The sequence below is a fragment of the Anas platyrhynchos genome, chromosome 25 (assembly GCF_047663525.1).
Source record: "Anas platyrhynchos isolate ZD024472 breed Pekin duck chromosome 25, IASCAAS_PekinDuck_T2T, whole genome shotgun sequence".
NCBI lineage: Eukaryota > Metazoa > Chordata > Aves > Anseriformes > Anatidae > Anas > Anas platyrhynchos.
Genome location: NC_092611.1, coordinates 3639020 through 3653326, shown reverse-complemented (window position 1 = coordinate 3653326; position 14307 = coordinate 3639020). Strand labels below are relative to the sequence as shown.

Genomic DNA, 14307 nt, shown 5'->3' with positions numbered 1-14307 from the left:
CTCAGGATGCTTCAGGCAGCTCCCGTGATGGTTGATGATCTCTGAACGACTTGGCTCGCCTGGCCAGAACTGATTTGCAGACCGGGAGGAAACCTCAAGCACCGTGTTACAATGCAGAGCCACGTGTTTTGTTTCATCTCACTCTTGATGCTAAAACATGAATTGGGCTTCCCTGCTGAAAATGCATCTGAGACCTGTCCCTTCCTTGGAAACTTTGGTGAAGTGACTAACAGAGTGCAAAGGGGGCTTGTTAATGGATTATTTTTAATTGACCTTTTTCTTCATTTTGAAATTTCTTCCCATTTGAAAAGTGCAAAAATGAATACTTTGAGCTCAGATGAATGACACGTGATTTTCCTTATTTTCTTTTAGCTACTTTAGCCCAATGAAAAGCGTGTGAAAAAAAATGGTTTGTGTTAACCCAGAACATATTTAGAAAAAACATTTGTGTCTACTTTTTTTTTCTCTCTGACTACCAGCAAAGCAAAAAATAAAAAATCAGCTATTTGCACAACTTTGGCTGCAGGCGGCGGGCAAGCGGACAGGGAAGCAAACCAGTTTGTGTGAAGAACCCCTTGTATCTCTAGATCTCCATTCAACAGCTTTCAGAAGATAATTAAAAAACTGAAATAACGGGTGATGATGATAGCTATATAATGGGTGACGATGCTTGGAGTCGCAGGCCCCTACCGACCAGCTGTCTCTTGCCCATTTACACCACCGAGGATTTAGGGCTGAGGCGAGCTAATCAGGAGACCCTCATGGGGAGAGAGGCGTGTTATTTAATTAGCTGCACAATGGACTGACTGGGAGGCACGTGGTGGCTCTAATAGAAGGAGATAGATGTCCTTTTAGCTGGGCTAATTGTTAGGAAATAGCAGAGGCTTTGTTCAGCCCCAGCATGTGGCCTGTGATCTCGCAGAGCCTAGGGGCTGCCCGCTTATAATTTTAGACAGATCTATTCAAGCCTGCTCTGCAGCGCGGGGCCGAACAAGACGGGTATTGTTGGAGAGCCAGGACCGCTGTCCAAGAAAACCACCCCGAAAAACCCAAACACGTGTAGAGCGGAATAGTTTCTGTCGTTTATTCACTAGCGGGCCCGGCTGCCAAGTGAAGACAATTGGAAGCGAGGAGGTTTCCGACGCGGGGCGCGGGTTTTGCTCTTTGAAACACACACGCGGGCGAATCCTTCCTCCGAGGAGCACCGCAGCACGCAGGAGGATGGCCCTGCCGGCACAGCGTGCCCTGGGCGGGCGGCTTTGGGTGCCAAGGGGCCTCATCCTGCCACCCCCTCCTGACCAGCCGCCACTCAGGACATGACCCTGGTGTGCTGGGCCGACCGGGCCCATCTCCGTGGGTTTGCTGTAGGCACTGCCGTGATCACGGTGGGACGGTTGGTGTGGAGGGACCGTCTCCGTCCTGAGCTGCCCCCTCAAATCTCCCTGTGGCTTGACCCCGTCACGGTCCCCATCCCCTGAGCTTTTCCTTCGGGACCGCTGAGCCGATGCTCCCGACCCTTTGTGAAGCGAGAAAGCAGCCTTCCATTAAAGCAGGGGGATGGAGGCACAAAGGTTTGTAAGAGGTCATGTGGAAATATTGACCAGGAATTAAACTTCCATGTCTTGAGCCTCTCTGTCCTGGCCACAGAGTTAACCTGAGGGTCATCGCGCTCCAGGGTTTGATCCTCCCACCGCCAACTGGCTGCGTGCAGGCGCCTTGTTCTGGTGCCTGCTGTTCCTCAGGCTCTCGCTTCGTATCCTAGAGGTTGGCACTGGACTGACCTTCCCAGGAAGGTGCTCGTGTGGCTTCTGGCACCTCTGTAAAAATAAAACGTTGCTTAATATTTTCTGCAGCTTCACGTTCTGAAGCAGTGGCTTTTCTGCTTGCTGTTGCTTGCGAAAGATGAAAGGAGCAGGGAAATGTTAGTGACTGGTATTTAGCTGTGCAGGAGATTTGCTTTCTGGGGGTATTAGCAATGATCCCACTGCCTCTCCTTTGTGATCCCTCACCTCTTTCCAAGGGAAGGGGCTTCAGAGACCAGCAGAAGTCAGTTCAGCAGCCTCTGCTGCCAGAGATCAGTGAATGCCATGGGTGAAGCTGTGAACAGAGATGTGCTGCCTGAGTCTGATCTGACTGCATCTGTTTCTGTTGCGGAGGAGGCTGCCTGGGAGATCTGACCAAAGATGAGAGGCCCTACAAATGAGGTTTGATGTGTACGGGCTGTGCGTGCTCAGGGTAATCGTGAGCATCGTGAGTTAAACAGCAAAAATCCTCAGGTTATGTTTACCAAAAACTCGGTGCTGTTACTTGAGGAGGAGAGGGGAAATGTAGGAGAACAAACAGTGCTGGGGAACAGCTTACGAGGATTTTCCATGCAGCCAGCTCTTCCAGCGGGGTAACAAGTGAGTGACAGCACCCCCCGCCAACGAAATTCAAGGCAGAATTACATCGCTTGAGCCCAGATTAGCTAATCAGGTTAAGAAGCAGCGTGGGATCGCTGAGAAACCAATAGCAGGAGACACTCGAAGATGCTTAGGCAGCCTGCGGGAGCACTGATTGAGGTACCCGCGGTGTGCCGGCCGGGCTGGGGCTCCGTGGCAGCCGCACGGGGCTCTGTGAGCTGGGCTCCTGACGCCGAGCTGGCCACAAAGATGCTTTTGTGAGCCATCTCCGCTGGGAAGCTAATGAGAGCAGGAGTCGTGGAGGCTCGGAGGCGGCTTCCTCTGCTCGCGCCTGGAGGGCAATCAGAGGACGTTATTGTGGCAGCGCTGTCTGGGCTGCTCGGGGCTGAAGTCTGCGTCTCCGCAGCGTGAACACAAACTGGCTTTTAGTGCAGGCGCTGCAGAGGACGGGGACCTTCCGTGACTCCGGGCACAGAGCGGCCAGGGGACCCCAGAGGCTGTAGCCATCTGGGTCACGCAGCAGCCAGTGCTCTCGTGATGGCCACCATCTCCTGGCCACAAACGCTGGATGTGAGAGCTGCCTGCCCACCCCACGGGGAGCGCGGGGGCACCAGCAGTGCGTGCTGGCTGACAGGCTCTGCTTCCATGCCAGCCACTGAGCCAACAAGGGGAGGCTGCAGCAGCCAGCTACTAACCCAGCCTCCCTTTACCAGCGTAAAACAACTCCCTCGGATGCTTCCCAGCTCTTGCGGCGCTTGAAAGAATTTCTCATATAATTTTAAATTCCAGGAAAGGTATCTCCCCGGGGAATGGTCATGGCAGCTGCTTGCTCTTTCCTCTCATTGCAGCGGGCCACCTCCACACCCAGAGCCACCTCCCTGCTCCTTCCTTTCTTGGAGTGGTGGCTGCTGCTCTTTCCAACAATGACCCCCTTGCGATAAGTCCTTTCATGTCTCTGCTTCTCCCTGGGACTGCAGGACACTCTTGTGTTATTTTTTTCCTTCCCCTTTGCTCCTGATTTTTGCCTCCTGCCCTCTGGATATTGTTTACTTGACAAAACATCAAACTGAGGCCCTGACCGCTTGCAGTCATTAAAAATCCCATGGCAGTTTTGGGGAAGGCTCCAATTTGGCTAATTACGTTCTGCCATAAATATCCCCCTGCAGTTTTAATTGGCTATGGTGTTCTTCATTTCCTGTCCATAACAGCTGGGCGGTGTTGCTCCGCGTTGGTACGGAGCCCTTGTATTTCACCCCAAAGGTGGCTGCGCTTCAGTGCTAGGAAAGCGCCTTCTTCACTCGGCCAGCAGCCGAGCGGGTGAATCCCAGAAGCCGTCACAGCCACGCCACGTCTGGAGGAGGGCCAGCAGCTGCCAGTTTGCAGAAGGGCCATGGCAGGAGTGAATTTGGCCCTGCTAAATGGAAAGAGCCAGCCCCAGGTTGGAGAAAGGTGGTGGAAAGGCAGTCCTGCCCTCCCTGAGCCCTCGGACATCGCGGCAAAGGCTCTGCAATACCTTTTCTCGGTGCTAAATGAATAATAATTATTATTCTTTTAGACCAAGGTTAGTCAGCGTCCCTGGGAACAATGTGGCATTATTGCCTGTCCTTTCTTTGTTCCAAACTGTTGAAAAACAATCAGACTGCATTGTGGAGAGAGGGCAGATGGTTATCTCCGATCAACGGCAAGATCTTTTGACTATATTAATGGCAGGAGGGCTGTTGTCCACAACCCAGCACCCTCCCTCAACAGGAGAGAGCACGAATAGATATTAATGGTGAATAACGACAGAGTGGAAAAGGAGGGTGAGACTTGGATGTTGAAGAGGAAAGATTTTTCTGAAGGCTGTAAGCAGCAAATAGGAACCAGTTGCTGAGGCGAAGTCATGTTTGGCAGGTCTTGGACTCCAAATGGTCACATCCCAGCTGAAGAAACTAATCAATGGATTCCTTCCATGCCTTCTGCGAACACTGAGCCATTGAGCGGCTCAGCTGGAGTTCAGAGCCAGGGCTTTCATGTTGCAGGCTCTGAAGTGAACACAAATTAAGGCAGCCGCTAGGACGGAGTTGAGTTCGAAGGAGAGATTCAGCTGCCCTGGGAGGAAATTTCTGTCCACAGCCTCTCCATTCTTTCCCCTCTCCTTTCCTCCACTTTGACTTCTTTTGCCCCAGAGGTGCTTCTGGAAATGTTCTCCTGGTCCTGCAGGGAGGGGGGGCTGTGCATCGCAGGAGTAAGACGAAACAGAAATTTGGGGAGCAGGGGTGGGGGCGAGGCGGGGGAGTGGAGGAGCTCAAAGCCTCGCCGCAGCCATGCTGCACCAAGCTGTGGCTTCATGTCATCAGCTTTGCGGGATCAGTGCTGAGCCGGCATGCCAAGAGTGTGTGTATCTTCTCTAATAAAAAACACACAAGCTGCAAGAAAGGTCTTTATTAGAGCCTTTGTACTGGTCCAGAAGAGAAGGAGCCTCATTACAGGTGCATTGGACTCGAGCCAGTCCTTAGGACTGTAACACTCAGAGGCGAGGCCGAGCCAAACACATCAGCCCACGGGAGCAGGGCTGAAGCGCAGGCACTGGGGAGGCAGCTGAAGCCTCTGGTGCAGATTTTTAATCTTTTTTTAAAATCTTAATTTTTAATTTTTATAATCAGCGGCTACTCTGCTCCATGCGGGACCGTCTCTGCTGGTGGGAACCTTCTCCTGCACCGTGTCAGCAGCTTGTCCCTATCAGCTTGGGCGCGACACTGCGGCCTCGCTGCGTGCCTCGTCTTGTGTGTGTGTCTGGGGACTGTGGTTTGCTGCAGGAGGCTGCGCTCGCTCTGAGCAGCGAGGATTACCGAGCACCACCGAGCCGGGGGAGCAGTTGGGTCATTTCAATACGGTTGGGACCGCAGGTGCTTTCTGATGGCTTCGCCGCCGCAGCCAGCTGCGTAGCTGGGCCCCCCGCGCCCTCCCAGCCCGGCCCCGCTCCCCGCCGCGCACCGCAGCCTGCCTGAGCGGGGACCTGGTGCTCACAGCGCTCCGAGAGAAGTGTGGGAAGGGAAAAAGGAAGGGAAGGGAAAGGAAGGGAAGGGAAAGGAAGGGCCCTCAGGCTGCGATCGCTGCCTCAGGTTTCTCTTCCCAAGCTGCTCTGGAAGGGCGCCTACAGAGAGGCAGCTGCTGCTTCTGAATCCCCTTTTGGTTTTGAACGAGAAACGTTCTGCTCAGCCTCCTCTCTGCAGTCTCTTCCTTCAGTCACTGCTGTCCATCGTGTATGGGGAAGAGGGGAAAAAAACAAACACAGGACAGGTGCAAGCCCGTTATCCTGCATGGGGAGAGGCAGCGGGGACCACTCTGTACTCTTGCAGCCATCGTCTTTGCACTCTCAGCTTCCTGTGGTGGGTTCCAAACAGGGATGCTCAGCCTTGTGCCCTGCCTGCTGCACCGAGCACAGCTCAGAGGTTCCCCAAAGCATGCAGGGATCCGTGGGGAGCGGTTGTGTACTGGTCACACGGTGAATCACTGGTCCTACCCTGCTGCCGCTGGTTTTCTGTAAGAATGAGGAACTGAACTTGCAAGTGGATGGTGACTGGGAAACAGAGTTGCCTGCAAAATTGGAAATACAAGTGCTCATCAGCAGGTGAGGCACCTGGAGCTCGCTGCCCCCCTGGCCTTGCCAGAATTAGAGCATCCTGAGTGATCTGCTTAGGTAAAAGCGGCGGCTAGCATCAGGCTCTCACTTTCTGGCCCCGCACCTCACAGCTTCCTTTAGTTACACTGACTTTTCTTCTATAAATACGCCTCAGGCGAATGAGAAAGGCTGCTCTGAAGCAGCTAGAAATAATTCTGAGCTGTAACATTTGCATCCGCAGCCAATCTCTATGTTTGAAGGTTTCTATTGTGCTTGCAAGTGGGACCCTGGCTCCTGCTGGGGGTGCAGGCGGCCCCAAAGCCCGGCCGCTGACGCACTGGGCCCCGATCGCCCCATTACAGCTGGGACGTTCCCCTGAGCCCAGCTTTGATCAGAGCTGGTCCCTGCCAGCGTCTCAGAGGCTGTTGAGACTTTGTGAGTGAGAGAACCACAAACGCTGGTTGCTAATGTCTTTTTTTTTTCTTTTTTTTTTTTTTTTACACTTGTACCGGTAAATTGCCATCTGTGAGTCATAATCTCCTTTCTGCTCTGCCGTTTGTGGTCTGAAGTTTTTTGCTACCTAAATATAATAAAACATATTTTGTGTGAAAACCGATATTCTTCTGTTAAGCTCCCGGCCCGCCGGCACGATGCTCATCGCGCATCTCTAGGAGCGTTTTTGCCCCGTTTGCTTCCCAAACTTCGCTTTGCCTCCCCCGGCACCGTGTGTGCCCTGAATCCCCCCCGGACCACCCCGGCCCGGGGCGCACCCGTGGGTGGGAGGGGGGCGGCCGGCAGCACCCAGAAGCGGGGGCAGCACCCACGGAGGGGACAGGGGCGGGGATCGCCACCCGAGAACCTCGTTCCTGCTGGGACCGGGGGGTGGCCTCAGCCCCGCTGCTCGCCCCCCGGCCCCGCTCCGCTCCCCACCGAGCCGGGGCCGCCTCCGGGGCGGGGGCCGGGGCAGGACAGGGGCAGAGGCAGGGCAGGGCAGGGGAGGGGAGGGCCAGGCGGGTCCCTCCCCGCCGCTGTCACCGCTCGGGGCCGGCCCCCAGCGCCCTCCCCTCGGCGGCTCAGCCCGGGCCGGGGCGGCGGCGGCGGCGGCGGCGGGGGGGCGAGGCGGAGCGGAGCCGAGCGGCGAGGAGCGGAGCGGAGGAGAGGGGAGAGAGGGGAGCGAAGGCGCAGGGGAAAGAGGAGGAAGAGGAGGAGGAGGAGGAGGAAGGCGAGGAAGAGGAGGGAGGAGGAGGAAGCAGGCGCCCGGGCGCCCCGCTCCGCGCACGGCGGGGCGCAGCAGCCGCCCCCCGCTCCCGGTCCTGGTCCCGGTCCCAGCCCCAGCCCCAGCCATGAAGGCGGCGGTGGACCTGAAGCCCACCCTGACCATCATCAAGACGGAGAAGGTGGACATCGATCTCTTCCCGTCCGCCGGTAAGCGCCCTGCTGCCCCCGGGGGCTGCGGGAATCCCTTCTCGCCTCCCCGCTTCAGCGCCCGGGGAGGCCGGGGGGGATGGAGATCTGTGGGTTTTTGGTTTTTTTTTGGGGGGGTCCTTGCGAAGGGGACCCGCGAGCTGCAGGGGAGAGGCGCTGCCTGGCAGCACCGCTGGGGGAAGGCGAAGTTGCTTTCGGAGCACTTTCAAGACTTCCCTCCCTCCTCCAAAAGAAGAACCGCCGCACCCCAGCCGCCTTGCCTCACGCTTTTGGACCCCGAGCGGGGACGGGACAAGCCCCCCGGGGGGTGGGGGGGGGAGGCGACGACGACCCCCGCCGGGCTTTTAGGAGCCCCCACGAAGCGTCCCCAAGGAGGGGGGTGCGGGGATCCCCGGCCCCCGCTGCAAACGCCCCGAGCGGTCCCAGCACGGCTCGGGCGGTGCTGAGGATGCACCGCGTTTAAATCCGGAGAGCCCGAGGCTCTGATTTTTTTTTAACTTTTTATTTTCCACCCCTTTCTGAAGAAATGGGTGGAGGAAGGGTGCTGGAGCTCTCGGGGATGATAGCAGCGGGTTGCTGCAACGAGGCGTGTTTTTTTTGTTGTTGTTGTCGTCCTAGCGATAAGTTTAGCTGCTGCTGGCTGTGGTTAATGCTGGTAGCTGAGTTTTTACCATAATAAGGGCTGTTGGGCACGTCCTGGTGCCGGCTGACCTCAGGCTCTCAGCGGTGGCTTTTGCCTCGCTCTCGGGGCAGGGGATGGTGCTGGGAGCCTGCAGGGACAGAACTTGGCCTTGGGGACCAGACGCGGTCCCACTGCTTCCCCCTCCCCGCCACAGCTCCCGCAATGCTCGAGGGGAGGCTGCTGGGTTTTGCACAGCGCTGGTGTGCTGAAGGAAATGAAAACAGAGCTGTGCGTGTCTTTGGCAGTTAGTGAACTTCTAGGAAATCCAGCAAGGGGATCACATCCCACCAGGCGATGATTTCAGGCTGCCGAGGGGACATGGAGTGACAGCTGGCTGCTGGAGCGCGGGGGGCCGCGGCCGCGCAGCGGTTAGCGCTCAGGCTTAAAATAGAGCCTTGTGTGGGATCAGCTTGTCTGCAGAGAGCCCCAGTAAGTCTGCACACGTCTGTGGGATCCACACCGACGGGCTGCACGGGGTCTGATGTGGGGACAGCATCTTGTGCGTGACCCATCTCACGATAGCAGCACGTAGAGGACCTGGCCACTGGTTGTGGCTGTTGCCCCTGACCAGGCTGAGCCTGGCTTTCAGGTGTGGGCTCCGAAGGGTCAGGCTTCAAAACGCAGTGGAGATGCTGAGGAATAATTTTCCAAAGCACCTTTGCAGGTTAAGCGAGAGGCTCTGGTGCAGCTGAGGGTCTGACTGTGTCTATTTCCTAAAGCTTGGGTTAAAGGAACATTTACTGGAGACTCACTGCCGTGCTTGAGGCCGTGACTGCAGGTTTCTTGCTCACAGAGGAAGAAAATGGGATAGGAAGAACACCTGGTTCATCGGGGCAGGGCCGGGAGGATGTGGGGTTTGTTTGTCTTTCAATTCAGACCAAATATCTGCTGAAATTTAAACATCTCCTGGCGTGGGTGACAGCGTGTTACTGAGGCGTCTTTGTTGTTTAGGTGTTGGAGCATGGGATCAATGTAATTGCCTTTTCCCTCAAGTGAGGACGCAGCGTTTCGTGCTGCCTTAAGTTCATTTTCTTCTGAGAAAGCTCTTTTGCAGCTTATGTCAGCAAGCAGTTTTTAGCGTTGACCCAAAGTTTAAACTTTGGCAGGAAGAGCGCTGAAAAACAAAAACCAAAAAGGTAAAAAAGAGCTGACTCCCTATCGACTTCAGCTGCAGTTGCTTCTGTTTTGGTGGCTGTGCTAACACTGAGCCAGAAAGGTCAGTGTTGTCAATTAGCTGGCTTAACCTCATTTCCCCTGTAACTTTTTAGAGAATGCTGCAGCTTTCTTGCACGGTCGGACTGATGCTGAGAGAGGGAGCATTGATGCTGGCAGCTTCTGTTTCAGGCATCCATAGGAGATAGATGTCAAGTTTTCTCTACTCCTATCTGTTTGGGAGTGCTGCTGAGGTCTTGCTCGCCCAGCCCTTGGTCTCCTTGAGGAATCTGCCACTAAGTGTGCCCATTGTCCTTCTTTTGAAATGGGCATTGGCCTCAAAATGAGTCTGGCCCCTCATTCCTTACATGCCAGCAAGGCAGTGAATCTGCTCCACAGCATCCATAGGGTTAATCCTAGGCAGGGAGAATTGTTCCAGGCAGAGGTTTTCAATTGTGCGAGATGTTTCATGTGCCAGGTGCTTGATGCCCTGTAAAACTGCAGAGATGCGTTGGCTGCACTGCAACGTCCCCTCCGTGCCCTGAAATAAAAGCCTGCACGTGCAGGCAGCCCCTGTGTGTAGGAGCGAGGTTTGCAGCGTGTCCAAAGGGCTTAAAAATAACCTAAAGGGGATGTGAAGTTTTACAAAGCTCCAAAGCCAAGTTCCCCTGCTGTTGCCAGCAAGAATCTGTGAGGAAGATGAGTAGGTCAGGAACCCAAATCCCACGGTGGTGGGCTCCTGCTTTAATGTGCAGGCTGTGTGTGTGGGTTTTCCTCGTAATGGTATGATGGACCGTATGCTAACACAGTTTTGATTGCAAATATGTGGCTGATCCACCAGTGGGTTGGTGGGATTTAGTTCACAGCCTTTTTTTTTTTTTAATCACAGACAGTTGAAAGTTCATCCTCTGAAGTCAGAACCCAAACCAGGTAAAAATCAACCCTAATGGCAACTTAACATTGCAACTGGTAAATGCTGCCTGCTGCAAATCAATTTGTTTCCTCCAGTTCTGCAGAGCTCTGTTTGTTCTCTGCGGTCAGAGTTAAAAGCAGCTCCGCAACCCTCGCTGGAAGCTGGCAGTGTGTAATTGGGACTCCCAAGTGCTGAGAGATAACTGCATTTCTTGCTAATGAGGCTGCTGACTTGCTGCCCCGGGGCTTCCCACAAGGTACTGCAGGAGGGCTGCAATGGCAGGCAGAGATCCTGGGCTCCGTTCTCCTGCATCCACTCCCCTCTCGCTTCCTTCCCCTGTAGGTGCAGCTCGGTGCTGGCGTGAAACCAGGACTCGGTCTGCCTCGAAATCCCAGCTCTGGGAGGCGGCAGGACCCCGTCCATCCCTTTTGGTGCTTCCCATGTGGACCCCAAGGACAGCCGGGAGATGGGCGCGTTGTTTCCATTCGCCTGTGTGTGGGTGGGATCCCAGGGGTGTGTTTTTATCTGGCAGGAGCCCTTCCCTCTCTTTGGGGTTTGGGACGTGGTCAGCTCAGGGCTGAAGCAAGGTAACTCCTGCTGCAGGGTGCAGGGAAGTGGACAGGCTCTGAGCAGTGTGTATTTGGGTGGAGGACCTGCTGCATCACACAGCCTCCCGTAGACAGGTCAATCTCTTCTTCTTGTCCTTTGCTTTCACTTTTAACATACACAAATGAGGGAGTTCGTATTTAATGCAAATGTTCTGTCAAGCATCTGCCCACCTGCGCTGTGCCTTGCTGCAGGGAAACAGCCAAGTGCTTTACAAGCCAGAATGTGTCTTCATTACACATCTTAGGATGGCGTCCTGGAGAGCCCAGCTTCCCAAACACGCCTCTGCTCTGCAGTCTGTGCACAGAACAGGGTCACAGCAGCAGTGACCCATCTGAGGGACTACTCCTATTTCTGCCTGCCTCAGTTTCCCTGTTGCTGTCTGGAGACTGGTCCTGGTGGCTTGCATGGCCACGTTCTTGCATGCAAGGTGAAACACAGCACCAAAAAAAACCAGCAGTTGCCTCTCTCTGCTTCAAGATATCCTCTGACCCCTCTCTCCTCTGCGTACTGGTGCTGGAGGAGCATTTGCTTGCCTGCACCCACTGGGACGGGCTGTGTGCATGCAAACTGAGAGAGGCTTTGCCTGGAAACCCAGGAAAGCCCAGAGAAAGCAAACGCTGAAGGGTGAAGAGATTTCAGGGCAGCACAGAATTTTATCCGGCGTCTTTCTGAATGTTTTTGCATCTGCATTGACAGCAAAGGTGAGAGCTCCTCTTCGGCTGTGGATTGTTCAGCATGAATCCTCAGCCGGCAAGAGGGAGACTCTAATAAATTGAGGGCCTCTGGCTCCTCTGGTATTTTCGATGCTGATTGCCGGTGGAGGAGGTGAGAATTTGAGCTGAAAAAGAGCAATTATCTTCCTATGCACTTACAAAATGCCCATCACTGTGGTATCCAGCTAGGAGGGGGAACAGTTTCCCAGGAGGGAGGAGACTGCATCTGTCTTTCGCCAGCTTTTTTAGTGTCAACTTGCATCTACTTAAGGAACAAAGCTGTGAAAAGAGCTGGAAAGGGGGCAGCTGATGATGCCCCGTGCAGCCTTCTCTCACCCTTCATCCTTCAGGGATCCACGGCATGAAGTACGCCCCAGACTGCGGTGTTCTTAGCTTCGGTACAGAGAGCAGTGATATTTGCAAGAAAGAGGAGCAAAGCCCCATTCCTTCCTCTTTTTCATCGTGTACTCCCCAAAGCATGTAACAACTGTGCAATTACAGTGTAGTTACACGAAGTGGCCTCTAATTTGCCATGTAATTATGGCGTGCTATGCTTTGATAAGCCTTATAAAATGAAGGGATAACACAGTCCTGTGCAGGAGCAAGCTCTCCAAAGGGAGCTGAGGAGCAAGCTACCTGCCGTCCCGCTACCCCAAATCCCGAAGGGATTGCTGCAGTTAGACCTGGAGATGCCAGCTTGATGCTGGAGGTGAGATGGAAGGCGGCTTGGTGTCCTCCTGTGCTGTTGTGGTGGGAGCAGACGTGTCTCAGAGACTCAGATGCATCTCAGGTGCTACCTCTCAGGGCAGAGGTAGGTGTGAGTCAGAGCAGATTTGTCTGAATCTGGTGTTGGGGTGTAAGCAGGCAGGGCTGTCACGCCGAGTGACTGCTTTCAGTTGTAGTACTTCAGTCGGGATTTGGGGGAAGAAAGGAACAAATCCATGTGGATTTGTCTCAGGCAATTAAAGAGAGTCTTTTCCTCTCCACACCATCAGCTGGTACCTGCATGGGCACCTGAGCTGTATTAAGGTGAGCAAACCTTATCTAGGATAGATTTAGGACAGCAAGTGTCACTGCTATCCCTGGGATGAACTGAAAGGATCGAGCTGCTGGCATCCTACAGGCTTATGCATTTTGCGCAGGGGAAGACCTGAGCTTGGTAGGGTGGTGCCAGGGCACCAACTGAAGTGAAGACGGGAGGGATGCTCAGCTTTGCTTGAAGGCGAAGATTCCCCTGGGAGCAGGGGCTGACCATTCATGGCACTGTGAAGCTGGGGATCCCGACAGGAACAGTGGGGACCGACTGAGATCTGTCTTCCCCAGATTCACTTGTCGGCTGGGAGTTACGGGCCAGTTTGCAGCTTGTCCAAATCAGCTTTGCTCTGCTGAAGCCAGGGATATATGCTCTGATCCAGCGTAAAGCCTCAGCGCTGTAGCTGATACAAACTGTACAGCTGTCTGGCAGCCAAAAATTGGGCCTGTGTCCCTTCTTTTTTTTTTTAACCCGCGACATAGTTATGCATCGCAGCTCTTTTGTTCCTCTTCCGTGACTAAGCTGCTCACTGCCTTGTTTCTTCTTCTTTTTTTTTTTTCCTTCGTTGTGTAGTTTATAATCTCCCAACTAGATACAGAAAAAAAAAAATTTGTTTGCAATGCTGGCCAAGAAGGCTCTGGTTTCACTGGCATCGGGCCATGCTTACATCCCCAGTCAAAATACTGCTGGTTAAACAATAAATATTTATTGATTCTCCTACAAGCTTCTACATTTTTCCCAGGTGCGGTGGAATTTGGGGGGGTGGAGAGCACTTGAGTCCCAAAGCGGCTTCTTTTGAGCTGCGGCGGCTGTGCCGGGTTTCTGTGGAATTTACTTTTGCTTCTCCTGATGACAAAACCTTGAGATGGCTCCGGAGATAGCAGCTCTCCTGCGGGCTGGGATGCGAAGGGGATGCGAAGGGGATCTTCGCAGGCTGGTTTTGGTACCGCTCTGTGTCTCCAGGCATTCAGCCTGTAGCTCTGCTCCATTCAGCTGCCTGTCCGGACTGCCCCAGGTTGCAGGATTTGTGCCCGTGACTGCTGCAGGCTCTGGTGGTAATTATGTGAAAATGTGCAAATCTACAAGTCGCTTTATCTGCCTGAACATCTCCTTGAATAAGGGAGTGACTCCTGTCCAGAGGCGATCCGTAGTTCAATGTCTGGTCCAGAGAGATGGCAAAAAATAAAAATGAAAAAAAAAAAAAAAAACACAAATCAGGGTGGTTTCAGTTAGTAATTTGGTTAAAAGGCTCAGCCTTCATATCTAGACTGTAGAGACCTGCTGGGTCTGAAAGCATGTGCCTAACATTAAGAGACTGCAAAAGTTTGCATGCAAAACCTGAGCTTCTGCAAGGCTGCGAGTGTTCAGAGGGCAGCAAAACTCGCGGTGCTTGCGTTCAGAAGTGCTCAGAGTTATTCTGTTCTCTTGTGGTGGGTGGCTCAGTAACTTCTGGCTTATTTAGCTGGGGAGCAAACCCAGGGCTGCTCACCGTTGCTCGCCTCTTTCTGAACTGTGAGGTGAAACTGCACATCTTTGGTGTTGTTTTTGTTTTTTTTTTTTTTAATTTTTTTTGCCACTCAACCGGCAAATATATAAGGTTTGGTTTGGTCTTGGTGACATGAATGGCATCAAGTCACTGACGACGTCTGCCTGTGCAGGGCCATGTTTGCACGATACGGTTTTCCCCATCACCTCCCCGATCTCGCTGATCTTGCACAGCTTTGGGGCATGTCTCGAATCGCGGGCGATGCCCGGCACCCTCCGTTCAGCGCCC

General features: G+C 54.0%; 1 protein-coding gene across 5 annotated transcripts in view; it reads left to right on the top strand.

The window, feature by feature from the left end:
• ETS1 (ETS proto-oncogene 1, transcription factor) overlaps positions 1–14307 on the top strand; it is a 77325-nt gene that overhangs the window by 21807 nt on the left and 41211 nt on the right. The window contains exon 1 of one of the 5 annotated variants that reach the window (XM_027444124.3): positions 7108–7431. The exons of the other annotated variants lie outside the window; for them this stretch is intronic. Within the exon in view, the coding sequence (XP_027299925.1) occupies positions 7350–7431 (82 nt within the window). The 5' untranslated portion in view covers positions 7108–7349. Of the gene's footprint in view, positions 1–7107; positions 7432–14307 lie in introns of those variants that run through there. 5 annotated transcript variants of the gene reach the window in all.